Genomic DNA, 20524 nt, shown 5'->3' with positions numbered 1-20524 from the left:
TGCTTCCTCCAGGTTCAGTCACTCACACACTGCCCCGCAATTCTGGCCATGCTCCTGCACTATCACTTTATATTTTTCGTTCAGATCCACTCAGAATACACAAATCCAGCCTAACTCTCTATTTCTACAGATGGACACAGTAAGAGCACACGCATCATTCACCCTGGTCAGAGGCAAGCTGATGAACTTCCTAGAAGCAGAACACAGGTTCCCTGACCAAGAGCAAGGGCTTTGGACTAAGGGTTCCTTCCCTCCTTGTGGGCAGGGCCGCTCAGCATCGCCCCGCCTTAGGAGGGGAGCCAGGCTGCTGTCACTAGTCTAGGAAGGCTTGGCCCTCTCCCACCCATCTGCCGGCACCACTGTCTGGACACAGCGGGGTGGCAGAGCCCAGGAAGTGGCCAGCTGCTCGGGACTGTGCCGCAGGGCACCCATCTGGAGGAGGAAGGCTGGCCTGGAGCAGTGAGAGCAGACAAAGAGAGCCTGACAGGCACCTTTTAGCAAGAGACCAAGATGGGACTGAGAGTCTGATCTTCTGTCCAGACCAAGCTCAGCCTGAAAAAGTGGGTACTTAAAGGTCAACGCTGTTATCAGTACTGAGCAGCAAATTGAATCCCGGGGGGAGGGGAGGCTGAGTTCCTAGTCCTTGGGAGTCCAAGTCTGGGAGCCTGGCTTCCTTTCGAGCCCGTGAGCAGAGTGCGCTGGCACATTATGTACCGGATACACCTGTGCCCCACCGCCCGTGTCCCTCCGCTCGCCCCGACTCCAGCAGCGCAGTGCTGGGCAGGCCTGTGCACCTGACCACGCCCTGCCTCAGGACCTGTTCAGGCTTCTGACACTGTCCAGGGCTTCACCTAAAGCGGTGGCACCTGCTTTCCTCTCGCCCAGGGCAGGCCGGGGGCAGGAGACGGAAAACACCAAACTCAGTCAGCGAGTTGTTTGGAGGGACAATTCTAAGACACTTTCTAGAGGATTCCCTAGAACTCCTTAGACTCCCAGCAGGACTGGGTCCCAGTCGCCACAATGCCAAGCAGCTTCCAGAACGGACCTCTCCCCCTGCCCCGTCTCCCCCGCCTCTCCAACATTCCTGCCTTCAGAAACCGCCCCTAAATAGACTCCTTGCTCTTACATTCCTGTCTCCAGCTCTGGGTTCAGAGACATCCAAACCCAGACCTATGGTAAGGTCACGAGTGCCAATGCCCCGTGCTGTCCTGACAAGGAGCCGGCGGTGTGTGTCACGCTGGGGAGAGGTGATGACCTGCAGACCTCTGGGCGGGTGAGACCGCTCCTGTCCCGCTCAACCAGGGCAGGGAGGGACGGAAAGCTCAGTGCTGTGACGGAGGAAAGAGGAGCGAGCGAGGCTGTCCATACACGTGAGACTGAGTTTAAACCCAGACCCCCCGTCCTTCTGTTAATAACAAAAATAGAAGAAATCGGCGCTGGCACTGGGACTTGGGGATGTGTTGAAGTCACACCAGGAATTCCAAGAGTTTTCACAGGATGTAATAACCACGAGACCACAGTAGCCGAGACACGGACACAGCCCACGTGCCCCCTGCCGGAGGGATGGGTGCACACGACGGAGCATCGCTCACCACGAGCGCGGGAACGAGGAGGGACCCTGCCATCCGACAACGTGGACGGACCCTGGGGTAACACACGTCAGGCAGAGGACAAACACTGTATGATTTCACTTACATGTGGAATATTTTAAAAAATGAACAAAATCACTCACGGAGGCTGACAACAGATTGGTGGTGAGCAGAGGGGAAGGGGGTGCAGGGAGGGCAAACAGGGAAAGGGGTCAACTGAACAGTGAGGCGGGGGCGAGGCTTCTGGAGGTGAGCGCGACGTGGTGGCTACAGAGGGCGACCCGGGCTGCACCCCGGAAACTCAGATGCTGTTATAAACCACATTCCCTCAATACAGAAAAGGAAGAACGAATCCACCCGATTCACAGCAGGGAGTCGGGAGAGGAGGGAGTGAACAATGAAAGGAACGAAATAAAGGACAGAAAATGCCCCAATATCGCGATAATCAGAACACCTAAAAAATATAAACTCTTACGGAGAGGGGATCATCAGCCTGGAGGAAAATATGAAAGCCGGCCAGGCTCTGTTCGCCGCCAGCAACGTCGGAAATGGCGGGACAGCAAGAGGCAGCCCGGCCAGGCCCCCCGCCACTCAGCATCCCCTTTCTAAAAGGGAGAGAGGCCTCCCGCAGGAAAAGCAAGTTCCCCAAATTCCAGAAAACAGACACACGGCAGTAAGCACTTCTGAGTAGCTATCAAAACTTTTCCGACGGAAAGGAGGTGGTTTTCGGGGTCAGACCGCAAAGGGGAACAGCTGGTCCCTAGCGTTGAAGGCGGGCGGTGCAGGTACCAGGGCCCGGGGGTGACGGCTGGCGACCTGTGTCGGAACCCGCGTGCCCGGCTGGAAGTGCTTATTCTCAAACCCCAAATTCTTCTGCAGTAGATTATCCTGAGCCGGGGACACAGACAAAATGCCTGCTGCTGTCATTTTTATTTTTAAATAATAAAATGTGGGGACAACCCTAACACCCACCAGTAGGAGCTGTGGGTAAACAGGTAATGTACAGCTGCGGAGCTAAAGCGTTTACCATGATCTTCCAGATCCACACTTGCGTCACGGAAAGATACCCACGTCATATCGCTGAATGTACTGCAAGTTATAAAATGATATATAAACATATGATAATATACACGTACATATCTATGCATAAAATGGTATAGAAAGTATACACGGGATTTGTCTGCAATGGTAAAAAGCAAAATTCTAACAGCAATTACAACAAGAAGTACAATTTGGGACAACTTCCTACTTCTTTTTTCCATTTCCTAATTTTCCCACAATGTACAACCCCTACTTTAATCTTCAAAGACTATACTGACATGGCTCAAAATCGTGTAAAAGGCACGTGGTGAGGAGTGTCCCCCACCCACCCCTGTGCGCCCAATTTCACCCCAGGAAGCTGCTGTCACTAGCTTCTTATGTATCCTTTCAGAATTAATTTATGCATAAATAACAAAATTCCAATATATTTTTTTCCTTCCCACCCTTCTCCACAAAAGGCAGTACACATGCTTTACCTGTTTTTAACCGGACACTGCTTCAGAACTTCCCACATCCGCGTGCCCGCGTTTCTTTACCCGCCAGGCTGCCCCGCACCGCGGGGAAACGCCTTCGTTTGCCTGTTTGTCTGCTCACTTACTTACACATAAATTATACCCAGGAAAAGTGCAAGTACTCATAGCTGGGGACAGTGGTGACCGTAACAGGATCATCGTTTTTGAAGTCGGTTACTGTGAGTAACCAGGCAGACCAGTAACTAAGGGAGCTTCGGGCAGCACCCCGGCCTCCTGGGGAGCTGGCCCCTCGGGGGCATCTGCGCGCCCCCAGCTCTACTTCGCTCTGCCACACGAGCCGCCCCACCCCCATCCCTTCCCATCGCCCTGTCCCCAGCACTGTGTTGAGTTACCTCCTGGTCACACCCCTCCTCTCGACCCCCCTCTGAGCTCCACAGGCTCCTGAGTTGCTGCAGCCACTCCCAGGAGTTCGATTATCGCCGCAGGTTGGTGACACTCATATTTTTGCCTCCAGCCCAGGTGGCTTTCGCACAACCACCCAAGTAGCGTGTTAGTCACCTAAGGAAAATAAACCCATGCAGCCTAACCCAGTAAAATCCGGGGTTTGTGAAAGGTCACTGGGGTGCCTTGTGGCCTCAGGTGCCAGCACTAGAGTCAGGCTTCAATGCCTACTGTGTGTCCAATTTCAGATGCCAGGGGAGGAGAGGACAGGATGGTGGCCCGTCTTTAGCAGTGGCTGGAGTGGAGTCTGTGGCATGGGGGCTGTGGGAAGCATGGGGTCTTTACCAAGTACTGGGAAGAGGAAACGGGGGGCCTCTCCAATCCACGGTGGGTTCTTCCCCAGCTCTGGAGGGAGAGGGCGTGATTTGGGAGCTTTTTGTCCCTGCTGAGTTGGGACAAGGTGGAGGGGGGTGGGCAGGGTGATGCGTCTAGCTCAGTCCTCAGGCTGGCTACTACCAGAGGACAGACGTGCTGTCAGGAGATTGTGAAGTGCCTGGCCAGACGTCTGTGTCGGCCACCATGGCCCCAGACCACAGGGCATCTTCTCAGCCTTTGCCTCAGGTCGCAGTGTCAGGAATGTGGGTGTGGGAGAGGGAAGATTTAAGGCCACCCATATCCTTGATTCTAACTCATAACAAGGACAGGAGTTAGGGAGGCTTGTGGACTCAAAAAATTTGGGAGCTGGGTCTCTCTGACAATTAGGGATCCCTCTCTATTGAGAGGTGTATGATGCCCTTCAGCAGCTGAGTTGTTTAATCTTTATTATTACTTTTTTAATCCTCACACAAGAACATGTTCATTGATTTTTAGAGCGAGAGGAAGGGAGAGTGAGAGAGAGAAACATTGATGTGAGAGAGAAACATGGATCCTTTGCCTCCCTTATGCCTTCCCTGACAGGGGATGGAACCTGCAACTTGGGTATGTACCTTGGCAGGGAGTCGAACCCGTGACCTTTCAGTGTGCAGGAGACGCTCCAACCAACTGAGCCACACTGGCCAGGGCACGTGGATATTTTTTAAACGAAGTTTTACTTTTTATTTTATATTTATATTTACAGTAAGACAGACTTTTTATTGGTGTTCAGCTCTATGAATTTTAACACGTATAATTCATGTGACACCACATAATCAGGGTACAGAATATTTCATGGCCCCAAAACTCCCTCATCTGCCTCTTACTGGTCATGGCCCTGCCCCAGTCCCAGAACCTGGGGTCGTTCTCTATCCTCTTAGCCTTGTCTGTTTGCGTGTGTCATGCAAATGGCATCCTGCAGCTCGAAACCTTTCTTTCACTCAGCACAATGCTTCTGAGATTCATCCAAGTCACAGTTTTTTAAAGAAACAATAAATAAAGGTTTACCTCGGTCATTTAAGTTGGAATTATAAGGAAACTTTGGGTTAGGCCTCAGGTAATATTATAAAGAGCACATACTGCAACTTATCAAACCCGGAGTCCAGATAAAATTATATAAAACTGATCCTGGAAAAGATCTAAAAATAATGCATGGCTGGATCTGTTCCTCCAGCTCTTCCCCAGGCACTTGCTTTCCCCATGATGCCCCAGTGATTTGCAATTTAAATTGCAATCACAGCTTTGCATACCACCCAGACTTTGTAATGTCAGCCAGTCCCCCCCAAGCTGTTGATGGAGGTGACACCCAAGTATGATAAAATAATACAGTGACATCAGAGTGAGAGGGATCTAGGTAGGCAGTCGACATTTCCCGAAGTGTGGGGTATGAACCACCAGTGGTTAAAAAAACATTTAGGTGGAACATGGACATGACTTTAAATGCCACTTAATCACATCATTAGAAAATAATTATCTTTCCCTTTTCATTCTATTCAAATCTTTTGATTACATTATGGAGACAGTCTTAGGTGCTAAAGTTTGTTAACACCTACCTCTCTAACAGTTTTATCTTCCTTTAACAGAAAAAAAGAGGCTGCCTCAGGCGGCACATGGCACAGGCAAGGGTACTGAGCTGGGACTTAATTGCATTGCTTGGTTTTCATGACTACTTTACTGCCAAGTGATGATTCTCATTTAGGACAGTGACATAAAGTTTCACATTTAAGTAAATAAGTCAAAAGTTATGAGTGGGCTTCAATACCATGTAAAGTAATTAAAGTATTTGTAATACATCCAAAAATCAATCGTGAAGATGGCACCCAAATGACTGAAGGATGGGGAACAATGTGTCAGGTTTTAGACAGGGCTTTGATGACACTGATTCGGGTGGCTTGGACCGACTGCCCCGAGGCAAGACCAAGCTCGCAAGATCACCCAGCTCTCCCACCAACAGATGCTGTGTCCAGGCTCTCAGTACTGACCCTGCACCAACCCCAGTGCTCAGCACTGACCGTGCACCAACCCCAGGGCTCACTACTGACCATGCACCAACCCCAGTGCTCACTCCTGGCCGTGCACCAACCCCAGTGCTCACTCCTGGCCGTGCACCAACCCCAGTGCTCACTACTGACCGTGCACCAACCCCAGTGCTCAGTACTGACCCTGCACCAACCCCAGTGCTCAGCACCGACCGTGCACCAACCCCAGGGCTCATTACTGACCGTGCACCAACCCCAGGGCTCAGTACTGACCGTGCACCAACCCCAGTGCTCACTACTGACCGTGCACCAACCCCAGGGCTCAGTACTGACCATGCACCAACCCCAGGGCTCAGTACTGACCGTGCACCAATCCCAGTACTCAGCACTGACTGTGCTCCAACCCCAGTGCTCAGTACCAACTGTGCACCAATCCCAGTGGGCCTCTGTTCACATTCACGCTTGGCTAGCTTTAAAGGGAACTGTGTCATCTCTGACACAATTCCTTCTCCTGAGGGGTGGCTGCCTTCTTTTCTCCATCACATGCGTCTCCCTCTGGCCTCCTCTGCTCCACCGTCCCAAGGTTCTGTCATTCTGCAGCTGCCAGCTCCTGAACAAGGCCGAACAGAAATCCTCCCAGGCTGATCTGCATGGTCCAGCCCTTAGCCTCTCCTTGCTATTAGCAGGACCTCGCTCCCCAGGCAGGACTTCCCTCTACACCACACCACCAAATCCAAGGTGCTCACCTTCTGAGCAAGCAAGTTCCTCTCTAAAACCCACAGCCCTGGGCACCTCTGCCCCGCCCAGTGACTGAGGCCAGTGAGGCGTGCAGGACGGACAGCGCGGAGCTGCTCTGAACAGGGCACTGCGAGCTGGGCACAGGGACCCTGCTCAGAGCCGTCCCGTGGAAAAGCAGGGATGGCCTCGCAAACTCGACATCCTCAGGGGCTCTGCGGGCATGAACAGGAATGACAAGCAGGCGCAGCAGGGATTGTGGGCTTCTGCCCTGGGGGCCAGCTCTGCAACCAAATGGGTTTCTCCAGCCATGGGTCATCCTGGCTCCAGGTTCTTCACCTCCCCATGGGCCTGAGGAGACCCGGCCTTCCTCACCTTGACCAAGGTCCACGTGATGCCTCGTCTTCCAGGCACGCCCATCAGCCTAGTGACAGTCATACCTCCTGCACGCACAATCCAGGAAGGGGGCCCTCAACTGTAATGAGATCTAACACGTCCTTATGACATGGAATCATCACAGCGTAGGAGGTAGGATGCTGTACCCTCGTCTTATACGGAAGAAACGCTGGCTTAGAAAGGTGCAGGGCTCAGGATGCGAAGGCGGGAAAGCCCGTTTGCAGGGCCCACCCTCTCAGAGTCAGCAAAGGGCCTCTGACAGGTAACACCAGCCCACAAACGTGTCCTGCTGGGTCCACGAGTGTTCTAGAAAAGTCATGGATCAGCAAGACACAATTATAAATTCACAGATCACATTTTTTAAAATGCTGTATTTCAGGCTTTTTTTCTTAAATAAAAAACCCACAGCTCTGGCCACTGTGGGTCAGGGGTTAGAGTGTGAGCCCATAGATCGAAGGGTTGCAGGTACAATTCCCAGTCAAGGACACATACCTGGGTTGCAGGTTCAATCCCCGGCCCTGGTCGGGGGGGCATGCGGGAGGGAACCAATCAATGTGTCTCTCTCACATCAATATTTCTCTCTATTTCTCTCTCTCTCTCTGTTCCTCCCTCCCTTCCACTCTCTCTGAAAATCAATGGAAAAAATATCCTTGGGTGAGTGTTAACAACAATAAAAACCCACAATAAAACCCAGAAGATCTGGCATAGGGATGGCAAAAAGTCTGTTGGGATTGACCAGTGGTTGTCCCCTCTAAATGGGACAAGTACCCTCCAATGGGACCAGCACTCTCTCTAAATGGGACCTGTCTGAATGGGACAATCCCCCTCCCCCAGTGTCCCACAGCCAACTTCATTCATTCACGTTTGTGCACACAGAGTCCCTGAGGATGTCGAGTTTGCGATGCCATCACTGCTCTAAATTGCTCCTCCAGGGGACAGCTCTGCAGCTGGGTCCCTGCACCCAGCTCACAGTGCCGTCCGTCCTGCACGCTTCCCGGGCCTCAGCCACCTGAACGGGCTAGAGGTGCTCAGGGTCCCTGTTGTAGACACAACATTGTTTGCATAGCTGTCATCTGAATCATGTCCAGCTTTGAGGAGCTGTACAAATGGCTCTGACAGAAGCACCTCCTGCAGTGACTTATGCCCACCGCCTCCCCTCCATCCTTGGCAGGAAAGAACAAATTGAGTCAGGTTCTCTCCCTCCTGGAGAAATGACTGACAGGTCGAGACTGGCCATGCTGCCCAGGAATGTCTGGCTCGCAGAGACGCTTGTGCTAGAGAAAACACAAGAAAGGGGCTTCAAGTAGAAGTTCCCACCACAGAGCTTTGCAGTGACTTAACTCATTTTTCACAGAATTAATAATTCAAGCCCCACAGTATTTCAGCCAGGAGCGGCCGTAAACTGCAGGGGTCTGACCGAGCACTTCTGAACACGGGGATTGATCTTGGGAAATGCTGCCTCCACTTTCGGCCATCTCGCTCGAGCAAAATGAAAGCTGTTAGATGATTTCGTATCTTCATCAAACCATCACAGCAGAAGCACAGTGCAGAGGCTGCCAGCGCGAGAGCACCCCGTGCCCTGGCCGCTCGGGGAAGTCAGGAGTCGGGTCCCAATTAGCTTGCAGAGAGCCACTGTGGTGCTCGATTCTGCTTGAGGGAGGCCACACACATCAGTCCCCTAAATCTAGCAATGCCATCCAGGCAGCCACCTTGCCACGCATTTTGATGAGCCCGGGTGACACTCGCCGAGTGTCCTGCACCTTTCTCTGGTTTGGAGCAAAGCTAACCCAACCTTCCAGGGGACCCACAAGGTTACCTAAGAGCACTGCCTCATAGAAGGCCTCAACGACCCCTAGAAAGAGGGACTGCCATCTGCCACCTATTTGGGGGTGGCCCTGAGCCTCTAAGTTACGGCAAAACACGGCTCCTTCTTCTGGTTTGCTCAAGGACGCCACAGACAGATGCCTGGCCAGCGACGCCAGGGGCTGTACTGGGAGGTAGGTTAGATTCAAACCCCAGCCTGTCACCTGTACAGGCCTGAAAGGCGTCAAGCCCCTGATGGGTGTCATCCCCACCACTACCTTTGTGCCCATGCAACCCACCGCAAACCCTGCAGCTGCCCAGCTCTTGCCTCCACCACCCCCACTGCAAAAGCCTCCTGACCAGTTGCCCTGCTTCCACCCCCACAGAGCAGCCCGGAGAGCCTTTGAAAATTAAGGTCTTGGCTCCCTATCACCTTCTCAGGGAGTCTTTCCCTGCGCTCCCTATCCAAGATTGCACCCTCACCACCCATCTCTTTCCCTCTGTCTCCTCCGCCACAGATGTGACATATTATCCGTTTACTGATCATCCGCTCCCTGCCCCACAGTAAGTGAGCACCGTGGGACAAGGATTTTGTCAGTTTTTCACTGCCCTCTCCCCAATGACTACAACAGTACCCAGCACAGAGTAGGTGCTCAGTAAACATCTGTGGCTGTGAAGGCCGAGTCACGCACCCGCACCCCGCAGTGTCTCACCCAGCCTCTCGAGACCCACGTGGGAAAAGCCGAATAAAGGGCTGGGGTCAGCCTGTGCCTTGGAACAGGCTCAGTGACTCCTAGCATCCCTCAAACCTAACTGTACACATTCAACAGCTACTGGTTGAGCACCCACTGTTTGCCAGGCACCATCTGGCTCTGGGGACACAAGCATGAACCAGACAAGATCCCTGCTCTCTATGACTTTCCAGTCTAGTGGGAGACACAGTCAGAAAAAAAAGAAGGTAATTTTAGACTGCAAGCAGAAGCATGGAGAAAATAAAGCAAGGTGAGGTTGGGAGGGTCGCCAGCTCAGCCGGGGGGCCCAGGAAAGTCTCTTCAAGGGGGTAGTATTTGAGCTGGGGCCGGCACGATGAGGAAGCAGCAGCCAGGTCCAGGCGACACAAACGCAAGCACCCTAAAGTGTAGGCATCAGCTCCCCCACAGCCTCTCTGACCCACCCTGGGTGGGGGACCCTCTTCTGTGACCCCATGATGCCAGAAGCATCCTCCCTCTCAGCAAGTTTTGCTTCTGGACTTGTCGGCCCCTTCAGCTCACTGAAGAAGAGATCTTCTCATCTTTTTTCCAGGGCTTGTCACAGTGCCTGGCACACAGTAGGTGCTCAATAAAAGCATGCAAAACTAAAGTAATCCGAACCAACTTTACTTTACTTTTGACCATAAGCAAAGGTGAAACCATGATATGAATATATTTAGAAACAACATCCTTACAAGACCCCTGTCCCCTGCAAAGGTCCTATATGCCCACTGAGACCCAAATCACATGCCGCCTCCTCCAGGAAGTGTTCCCATATTTCCCCAATGGGATTTGGTCTACTCTTCATGCTACTATAGCTCTGCTTGTATCTCTTTTATGACACCTGTCACCATCTGACTTATGTAAAAACTTCCATGAACATCGAATGACCCCATCAAACAATGAAGAGCCCAGTGGCAGGACCTGTGTCCTACTCATCCCTAGGTCCTCAGCACTTAGCTCAGTAAAAGTAGGATGGGGAAAAAAATTCAATGGCCAACAATGACAGCTAATGCTCCCTAGACACCTTCCACATGCCAGAAATGTTCTGAGCGCTCTAACGTGCTCAGTCATTCCCTCCTCAGGCAGCCCGACGTGGGGGCAACAGGATCCCTCTTGTGTGCAGGTGGAACTGGGGCCCAGGGGAGCCAGTGGCTGGTGGACACACCTGGCAGGAGGTGGAACTGAGACCTCAGCTCTGATTCAAGGGCCTGAGCTTCGAGTCACTGTGCTGACATGGCCTCCGGGGTGGCCTCCCTGTCCTTCCCTCCATCTGAGCCCATCTCATCCATGCCTTTGACTCTGGGCTGCTCTCCTGCCCTCCGTCGCTGCTCCCTGAGGAGCGCTACACCCCCAAGGCCTGCACGTCGCCTGCCAGCCTCGGGGTGGATCTGGGACTCCTGCACCCAGCAGCGAGCTGAGGACAGGGGACCCTGGGCTAGCACGACCTGTCTCATCAGCACTGATGAGTCTGCGCAACGGAAGGCAAGCGTGGGGAGCCCGCTCTCGCGGACACACTCTGAGCTGCTTCTGTGGACCACATATGGGACGTCCTGGGGACAATTTTCTCGAGTGGAACTCCTTTCATGCAACCGAAAAGGTATGTCCGGAGAAACGCACTGTGTTCCCCTCTTTCTTCACTGTGATGAGACTCTCGAGGGAGTGAAGCGGCCAGCCCTGCCACCGCCTCAGGGCAGGCCGCAGGCGGGGGGGGGGGGGGGGGGGGGGGGGGAGGGGGGCAGAGCGTGGGAGCCCGACTTTTAAAGACACCCCGTCCGGCGTGAGCCTCACACTTTCGTTATGCTTAGTAACTTTAAATCCTGATTCAACAATTTATTTTATTTTTCAATTACAGCTGACATTCAATATTATTTTATATTAGCTTCAGGTATATAGCATAGTGGTTAGGCATTTATATACTTTACAAAGTGATCCCCTCAATGTTTCCAGTGCCCACCGGCACCGTACACAGTTATTACAGTATTATTAACTATATTCCCGATGCTGTGCTTTACATCCCATGACTACTTTGCAACTGCCAATTTGTACTTCTTAATCCCTTCCATTTTTTCAGCCAGTCCCTGGAGCCTCCTCCCTTCTGGCAACCATCAGTCTGTTCCACGTATCTATGCCTCTGTTTCTATTTTGTCCGTTTATTTTGTCCATTAGAGTCCACATATAAGTGAAATCATATTGCACTTGACTTTCTCTGTCTGACTTATTTCACTCAGCATAACACCCTCTAGGTCACCCATGTTGTTGCAAACAGTAATATTACACTCTTTTTTATGAGCCTCATAATGTTTTTAAAAGGCATGAGCTCCTTTCTCCTAAGTTGCTATCTGACCTTTGCAACCCTGAAGCCTGCAGGTACCTGACGACCTAGGTAGGTACAGTCATGGGACACATTTTCCACAAGTGAGAGTGGTGAAGAAACCGGGGGGCGGGGGCTTTAAACGCCTGCTATACCGTTTATTCAGGGACCTTGCTCTTCTGAAGGTGGACTATCTTATATATACTGCAAGTCAAAATAACTTGTAAAAAATGTCTTTATTTGTTTTTCAGAGAGAGAGAAACATTAACGTTAGAGAGAAACATCAACTGGCTGCCTCCTGGCACCCTGACTGGGGACTGAACCTTCAACCTGGGCATGTTCCCGGACTGGGAGATGAACCGGCAGCCTTTCGGTGCACAGGACAGTGCTCAACCAACTGCGCCACACCGGCCAGGGCCAAAGCACTTTTCTTAATGCTCTTCTTTGTCTGGAGTTTTCCTCTGGCTTGTCTCTTCCTATCATTAACACATCAAAGGAACAGAGAGCTAGAAACAGGGCGGGATTTATTGAGCCCGGCTTTCTGCAAACTCCAGCAATGTTTCCCATGGTGTTGGCTGTAGCTCGTCCCGGTAACTTTAGGTGCGACAAAGACCCACTATACATCACCGAATCTCACAGGGAGAAAATGCCTTGTCTTTCCCACTCCACTTTTAAAGCTTTCCGATTACATCAGGGGAAAGTCTCACGTTATTAATATTTCTTTAACTGTTCTTACTGGCAGTGTTCCCTAATAGCCTCTTTTAAACAAAGACAGGGCTGGCTTGAGACATTCTAGCCACCTTAGAGAGCAAAACCCAACAGCACTGGGTTTTTTTCAATCTATTTAGTTTTACAATTACTTTCTAATTATGGCAAGTAACACTGGTTTTCCATTTAGGGTGGTTTTCAAATGAAGTTGTTTTTAAAAATATGTGTTTTAATTATCCCTGCATAATGCGTGTTGGGTTTACAAATGCTCGGCGCATCTCTGGAAGGGCACACAAAACGGACACCCACGACTGCTTCTGGGCGAAGGAAATGCGTGGGGGACACGGGCTGGGAGAGAGATGGTTTCATTAAACATCCTTTGTCACTTTTGAAGTTTGCATTATGTGAACACAGTATTGATTCTAAAATATATACACTGGAGGACAAATAATCCCAGTTCTTTATGGGAAAATTATAATTTTTAAATGTGTTAACTTAACCAACAATAGTAAGAGAGTAACAGCCGAGGACGCGCCAGGTTTGGGCACGTGTCAGGAAGGCGGCAGGAGCACGTCTGGAGCCTGGAAACTGTCGGAGAACCGGGAGCGCTGCCACGTCCCCAAGACGACGGAGAGGTCCTCAGCCTCCACCGAGAGGACACCCCTAGTTCCCTTACTCCCGGGAGCTGGTGGCCGTGGGCACTGACACGGAACCAGTCAGTGCCTCTGACTTCAAAGCTGGGGAGGAAACTCCGAGGGGACTGCGCTGGGAGCTCAGCCCAGTTAACCCAACCAGCACCTCCGGCCCTTGCTCCTCGGAAGCACCTGCCCAGTCACCGCCCTCGCCCCTCAGCCTATGCCACCACCCTGCGGAGAAAGGCCTGGGACGGCCGCCTTCGACCAGCAGCCCGCTGTGTCGTGTGCCAGGCAGCAATTACCGCTGAAATGCTAAGTTACTTCCACCGGCTGGTGACTCTTACCCACCTTGTCACACTGCCCGTGGCCTACAAAGCACTTCAGCGCATCAGTCCGCCCATGAGAACCAAGTGGCAGCAAGCCAGCCTACAGCAGCCTGGCGCTGAGCTGGCCACGGTGGGCTTTTGACAAATAAGTGGGTTAACCCTCCTGGGCTTAGCTCTGGGGGACAGTGAGTCCCACAGTGGAGGGCTGGTGTGTGGCCTTTAGACCTTCCAGCGCTCACCTTCCCACCCCCCATGGCTGAGCCTTCGTCTAGATGACCCCTCCAGGCCCTCCCCGGGACGCTGACCAAGAGAGAGCCACGTGCTTCCCTGCCCTCCCCACCCACTCTGCCACTCAGCCACTCAGGGATGACTTGTGGGGCCTAACCCCAGGGAAGGACGTTATTCTACAGCCCCGCACACTTGTGCCGGGAGCACCAGCCAGCATGCAGGTAACAGCACCCACTGGGCTCCGGCTCTGCCCAGAGCCTGTTAGGGCCTGGGATGCTCCTCCAGACAGCGGGCGGTACAGCAGCCATGAAGAACATTTGACCACCATGTCCCACCTCTTGGCGGGGGCCAGTCCACATGTTCCCTCATTCAGGACAGAGGCCTTCAGGATATGTCATGGGCGACACTCCAACATCGAAAACGTTAAGGCTCCCTGACCAGAAGAGATCCTGCTGGTGACAGAGACGAGCAGGGTATGGGGGCTTCCTGCTGAGCCAGGCATCACCACTGGTCCAGTGGGTCTCCAGACAGAAGCCCTCTGGGAAGAGGGTTCCCATCCAGCAGGCAAGCCTGGCATCTCCCTGAAGCTGAGGTCCATCCATCGTCAGATGCATCCTAATTTCAGAGATGTTAAATGTGAGGGAAATATGCTTTTCAGAATCTATGGTAAGTGATATTTTCACATTTTAACCTAACAGCCTTAACCAAGGACTTAGGGAAAGCCTGTTCTATTTTTCATTGCAAGTTCTTCTATACTGTCCCTCCAAGCTCCAGGGGGAGCAAAGCCAGCTCTCCAAAAAGACAGTCTGCTTGCCCACTCTGAGCGTGCCTCAGCGCCTGACAAGACCTGCACACATGGGGGAACTATTATGTCTCCGCTGTGCTCCAGGCTGACAGAGCTGCAAGGCAAGTGGGGATTTACGGACTCGATGGTTTCATTTAATCAGCATGTGTGATGTCCTCCTGGACCGAGGCTGGGGAACTCCTTATGAAGACGAGTCTACACGGACAGTGTAATCATGTATGTGAGTGTACACACAGGCATCTGTGCATACTCAACAAGTGTGAATCAGTGTGTGCTGTGTAATCGTGTGTGCGAGTGTGCACACGCAGGCATCTGTGCACACTTGACAAGCATGGATTGGCATGTGTTATGTGTGCACATGCAGGCATCTACAAACACTCGACAAGTGTGCATCAGTGTGTGTTGTTTTTTGATCACTTTGGTAAAGACGCTTCAAGCCTTCTGTATTAACTATTTCCCTCGCCTCTGCCTTTGGTTTTATTTCTTCCTAAAGTTTGTCCTCAAAGATTAATCTCTTCACTGCAATGAGCTAAAGCGATGGGCCTTATTCCGTGTTTTTACTCTCTTTCTTATTTAGACAGTTGCCTCCGGGACAAATACTGTGTCTTGTTTGTCTTACACCATCCCCAGAATACCCTCCACGCTGAACAAATAAATAAGCAGTGGACTGGAGTCTAAAATTTACAGAAAGGGTTCATCTATCAAAACACTGACTCCAGAGCAGAGTCAATTATCACGTATTAACCTGCTCCTGCTGGTGTTTCAGTGCCTTAAAGAAGGTTCCCTTCCTCTTTCCCATGCTCCTTACCCATCGCCGAAAACTTTACATGAAACTCAGCTTCTCCAAGACTCCAAAAACTGCTGGACGAGACACAGCTTGCATCTCTTTATAAAAGATGAAGACCCTGAATTCTGCTTCCCTTCCAGCCCTTGGAGGACGGCAGGTCGGGGAAGCATTCTCGCATCCCTGTCTGACTGCCACAAGGCTGTAAAGCAGCTCAGGTGTTATTCCCATTTTAAAGGAGAGCAAACTGACAACCAGGAATGTGAAGTGACTTTTTATCAATAGGAAGGAAGCAAAAAAGAAAAAAAAAACTGAAGTAGCACTGAAAGGAGAATCTAAGGCCAGGACTCTCCCTTGTCTCTGGGAACTACTTTTCCAGCAATTAATTAACTCCTCAGCCCCATTTGCTGACAGCATCAGATCAGAAACCAACCGTTGTGGTTTTTTTTGGTTGGTTCTGGGGGTTTTTTGTGGGGGTTTTTTTTTGGTTAATCCTCACCTGAAGATATTTCTCCATTGATTTTTAGAGAGGTAGGGATGGAGAGAGAGATCGATGTGAGAGAGACACATCTATTGGTTGCCCCCTGCAAGTACCCCGACCGGGACAGGGATCGAACCTGCAAGCCAGGTACGTGCCCTTGACTGGGAATTGAACCTGTGACCCTTAGAGTGCAGGGGCTGACACTCTAACCACTGAGCCATGCCAGCCAGGGCAAACCAACGGTTCTGATACTAATAGCACTGAGGTGACAAGAGGAGTGTGGGTAGTGAGGAGGTGGGTAACACTGGCAACGGGAGTAACACTTGGGTTTATCTTTAAGTACCACAGAAGTTCCAGGCACTTTCATATACGATGTTCCATGCGCTCCTCAAAACCACCTTCTATAACAGTCACTGCAGGTGCCCTTCTACACCGAGCGCACTGAGATTCAGAAAGATCACTCTCCTTCCAATCACACAGCATCCAGGTGACCATCTCTAGCCTCCAGCAGGTCCTATCTCAGGTCCCTCGTCAGCATGGTCTCACTTGGTCTAGTCAACCCCACCCTGCAGGCCCAGCTGCTACTGTGGGGAAGAAATTGAAAAAAGGGGGTTGGGCAAGATGGATAGATGAGGTGAGCTTCCGTGAGGGGATCTCAGAAAAGTACCTAAGAGGAGGGTCCCACCTCAGAGGGCTGGGCTCTCCTTGGGTGGCCTGGCCTGGGCTGGTTCCCAAGAAGGGACTCAGGCAGGGAGCAAGGAAGGTGCACAATCTTTTTCCTGGTCTCTCTGGCCGGTGGTGTCCCCCTAGCTCTATCACCCTGCCTTCAGGCACTGTTTGTCACACCTACTGGTTTATTTCTGTCTGCCCCCAGAAAGAAGTCTCTCCTTTGGGTTGAGGGTAAAGCTATTAATTTTTCCATTGTCCATGCAATCTGGGCCTCTGGACCCAGGAGGTTATCCCCAGGGGCTTAGCAGGGGCAAGTCACCTGAGATACACTGCAGTAACTCTGCAACTCGTCCACTATAGTGGGTACAAAGGCACTTTGGCCAAATCTACCCAGTGGACATTGGCTTTCTGGTGGCAAGCTGTGTGAAGCTGTGGTTTGAGCACCTGGTGGAAATGCACACATGCATACACACATGTGTGCCAGTGACTTCTGGTCCTAACTTTCATCAACTCGCTTGTGACCCCGTTTCACATGCTCTCTCCTTCTGGGGTTTCAGTTTTCACATCTGTAGACTAGTAGGGGCAGCAGGCAGGGAGGAGCATCATATCACCAGCTGTTCAACTTGCAAAATTCAGGAATAAAGTGAGGACATGGGTTTCAAAGGACCTCAGAAATCCCCATCATTTCTGTAATTAATGCATATTATTTGATAATCAAGGATAAAAAAAAAGAGAGAGAAATGTTCTGGAAATTATGGAAACAGCACCCAAATGGGGCAGTATTACCCTAGCATAGATGGCAATTCACAACAAGACCCCGGGCTAATTGTTCATTTAGAAATATGAAGGGGGAAAGGGAGGGTAAGTCAGAACCTGGGAAGTGGAGCTGTCAGTGTGCTCGTTGTTAAATAAAACCTACCAAGACTTAGCTGAGAATTTTAGCAGAACCCAAATGTGCTATATCAAAAAAAAAAAGGCAAGGCTCCCATCTCGAAAGTTCACAGCTAAGCTGGCTTAGAATCACACATGCCAAGGTTAAAAATAAAAAGCAGTCATCCCTGAATGACACGGGCTCTGGGAAGGAAGCCCGAGGAATGGGGTTGGTGGTGGAGCGGGAGAAGGGCATGCAGAGATGGTGCAGGGTACAGGTGTTTATTGGAGGGCACCATATCTGACAACCAGATGCCCAGAATTTTGTGATTTTGCACTTAAAAAGCACTTTACTTTGGCAAAGGGTTTCATAATGATCTCCAGCCTTTCCCTGGAGGAAACCCTGCTGTGCAATAGAGTATGACCAGGCTGGCCCTCACAGGGCCCTGCTGTTCCATACACTGGCCTGGCTCCGACTCTGTCCTTGCTAACCTCAGATGCCCAGATGGGATATCTGTGGATCACGGCTTGGAAAGCACCAGGCCTGACATTCCGGGCCACCCTATTCCACTGAACCAACCTAATGGTGCTGGGGCCACCCACTGGCCAGCTATGCCAGCTGGGCTCCACTGGAGACAGACGATATGCCTGTCTGCCTCCTGAGGGTGGCGCATGTCCCACCCTTGCCCCCACAACCATGACCATTGATGGCTAACTGGCAAAGGTGACAAGTCAGCTCTGTTGCCCCCCTTCTTGCAAATCCAGGGCCCCCTATTATGAGCCCAGTAGGGTCCTTCTAGTAAAGTTGTCCTTTGCCCAATATACTTAGGACTTTCTGCTTCCTAAAGGGTTTACTTTTATAAAAATTTTAAAAATTAGCCTCAGCTACTGTGCAGCCACCATGCTACCCGCTCCAGTCCCATTCCTATGCAGACGTTTCTAGAAGGTCTTCATGGGGTCAGGGGAACTGCAAGAAGTCTGTGAGCCATGTGTTACAGGGAACCAATACATTGCACCACCCCCAGGATACCAGGACCAGCCGACACATGGGCCAGGCCTGCACCACAGCACCATACAGGGCTTGAGAGGTAAACGGATGTTGAACAGTGCGGCCTCCACCTTCCAGCTGCTTTAGGATATCCCCAGACACCACCAGCCCGGCTGACTCCCACCTTCAGCAGTGCAGGGGAGGAGTGGACAGTCTAGTATGACTGGCTGCCCCTACAACCCGGGGCCATCGTCATCTAAGTGCTCACCCGCATCCCCAACTCCCTGTCCTGGCGGCTGGGCTAGAAGCATCACCCAGATGCACTCACAAAGCACTTTAGAAAGGCCTAGGGAGGCAGGCAGGGCAGGGCTGCTTCTGCACCCAGTGTGATGGCTGAGAAAACCGAGGCTCCACGAGTTTCAGGCATTTGCTGAAGCTAAGTGACAGAGCCAAGCCTCAAACCCAGGCTTCCTTTCGCTGTTCTAAGACCACTAACTCAGGGCCAGAGGGACAGGGGTCCCAGCCCGGCTACAGCAGCAAAACCCCGGAACTGCAAATGAGCCTGCAGAAGGGAACTCTCATCCCGGCACCTCCCGGGTGCCCCCTCATTGGGCCTGCACTATGGGGACCTCGCCCAAGCACACAGCCCTGTGGCAAGGGGGTCGTCCTGTTCTAACTTTCCATCCTTCAGATGCCAGGAAAGACCTGCGGAGGGTCGCGGGGAGGGCTGTGAAAGGCAGCACGTGTCCTTCCTGCCGCTTTTCTGGGCATCTTGCTCCATCCCAAAGGCTGGACACGGAGTCAGTCCTCCGGCTCACCCTGAGTTTGGCTACGACCCTCCCTTCCCTCCAGGCGACTCCAGTGACAACGACCCTTTGCCTTTCAAGAAACCACGTGCCAGGGAAGAACGGGAAGTTCCAAGTAAATCCACCCTCTGTGTCCCCCCACACGTCAGCCTGAACCCACACAACGGGCAGGGCTAAGGGAGAGAGAAAGCGCGCGGGTGGCTCTGAGGATGGAGCCGCTGGGGACGGGCGCGGCGCGGGGCCCCCCTTACCTGTACCAGTCCAGCCCGCGCCCGTAGTTCCTGTCGAAGAAGTGGGGCTCCGTGCCCAAGGCCCGCACGTCCGGGTGCACGCGGATGAACTCCAGCACGGCGCGCGTGCCGCCCTTCTTCACGCCCACGATGAGGGCCTGGGGCAGCCGCTTGGTGCCCGGCCTGGGCGCGCCCGGGAGGCTGGCGGCCGGCAGGCGCGGCGCGGGCGCGGGCGCGGCGGGCGCGCTGGGCGGCGGCCCCGGGGGATCGCAGGGGCGGGACTTGCGGAGAAGTTTCTGGCCGTCGGCGCCGGCGCCGCGGAGGCAGCGGGGCGCGCGGAGCAGGCGGCTGCGGCCCAGGTCGTCGCAGCAGCACAGGAGGCTGTAGCACAGGTAGGAGCAGGAGAGCGAGAGCGTGAAGGCGAAGAGCAGCCGGCGCGCCCTCCGCGGCTGAGGTGGCCCCGCGCGGCCCAGGACCCTATAGGCCATGGCTCCATGGGCCCGCGCCGGGGGGCATGGTTTCCGAGGGGGCGCCGGCGGCGGAGCTCCTGGGGCCCTGCGGCCGCCTAGAGGGCTCGAGCGGTGCCGCCGGGGCCACGCGGTGCAGCCGCGGGGGGCGCCGTCCTTTCCGGGCGCTGCCGGCCGGGGCGCGCACCATGCCCGGGGGCCCAGCGGGGGGCGGTTCCTCGAGGGCCCGGCAGCGGCGCCTCCAGCATCGCCCCGTCCTAGGCGGCCGGGCTCCGGACGGCGGGGCGGCGGCTCCCCGCGCTGCTCGGCCCTTCGACGCGAAGGGTGCGGAGCGCACGCAGCGCCCGGAGCCCCATCCCGAGCCCCGGGCGCGCTGGCGCGGGCCGCACGGTGGCGCTGGCGCGGGCCGCGCTCCGGCTCCTCGGGAAATGCCGCGCCGAGCGCGCTGCCGGCTCTATTTAAGGAGCCGCCTGACGTCAGCCGCGCGGTTCCCCGGAGCCCGCGCCCCTCCCGGGGGCCTGGCCCGCCCCCACCCCTACACCTCCCGGGACACAGACCCCAGGCCCTCCCCACGCAGGCCGCGCCCTAGGGAGCCC

General features: G+C 53.3%; 1 protein-coding gene across 1 annotated transcript in view; it reads right to left on the bottom strand.

Annotated features, from left to right (window-relative positions):
* HS3ST2 (heparan sulfate-glucosamine 3-sulfotransferase 2) overlaps positions 1-19994 on the bottom strand; it is an 81685-nt gene extending 61691 nt beyond the window's left edge. The window contains exon 1 of the mRNA XM_016222735.2: positions 19483-19994. Within this exon, the coding sequence (XP_016078221.2) occupies positions 19483-19949 (467 nt within the window). The 5' untranslated portion in view covers positions 19950-19994. The remainder of the gene's footprint in view (positions 1-19482) is intronic.
* Positions 19995-20524: the final 530 nt, after the last annotated feature.

The sequence above is a fragment of the Miniopterus natalensis genome, chromosome 3, assembly GCF_054644295.1.
Source record: "Miniopterus natalensis isolate mMinNat1 chromosome 3, mMinNat1.hap1, whole genome shotgun sequence".
Classification (NCBI taxonomy): domain Eukaryota; kingdom Metazoa; phylum Chordata; class Mammalia; order Chiroptera; family Miniopteridae; genus Miniopterus; species Miniopterus natalensis.
The sequence above is the reverse complement of the archived record's forward strand: the minus strand, read 5'-3'. Positions and strand labels throughout refer to the sequence as shown.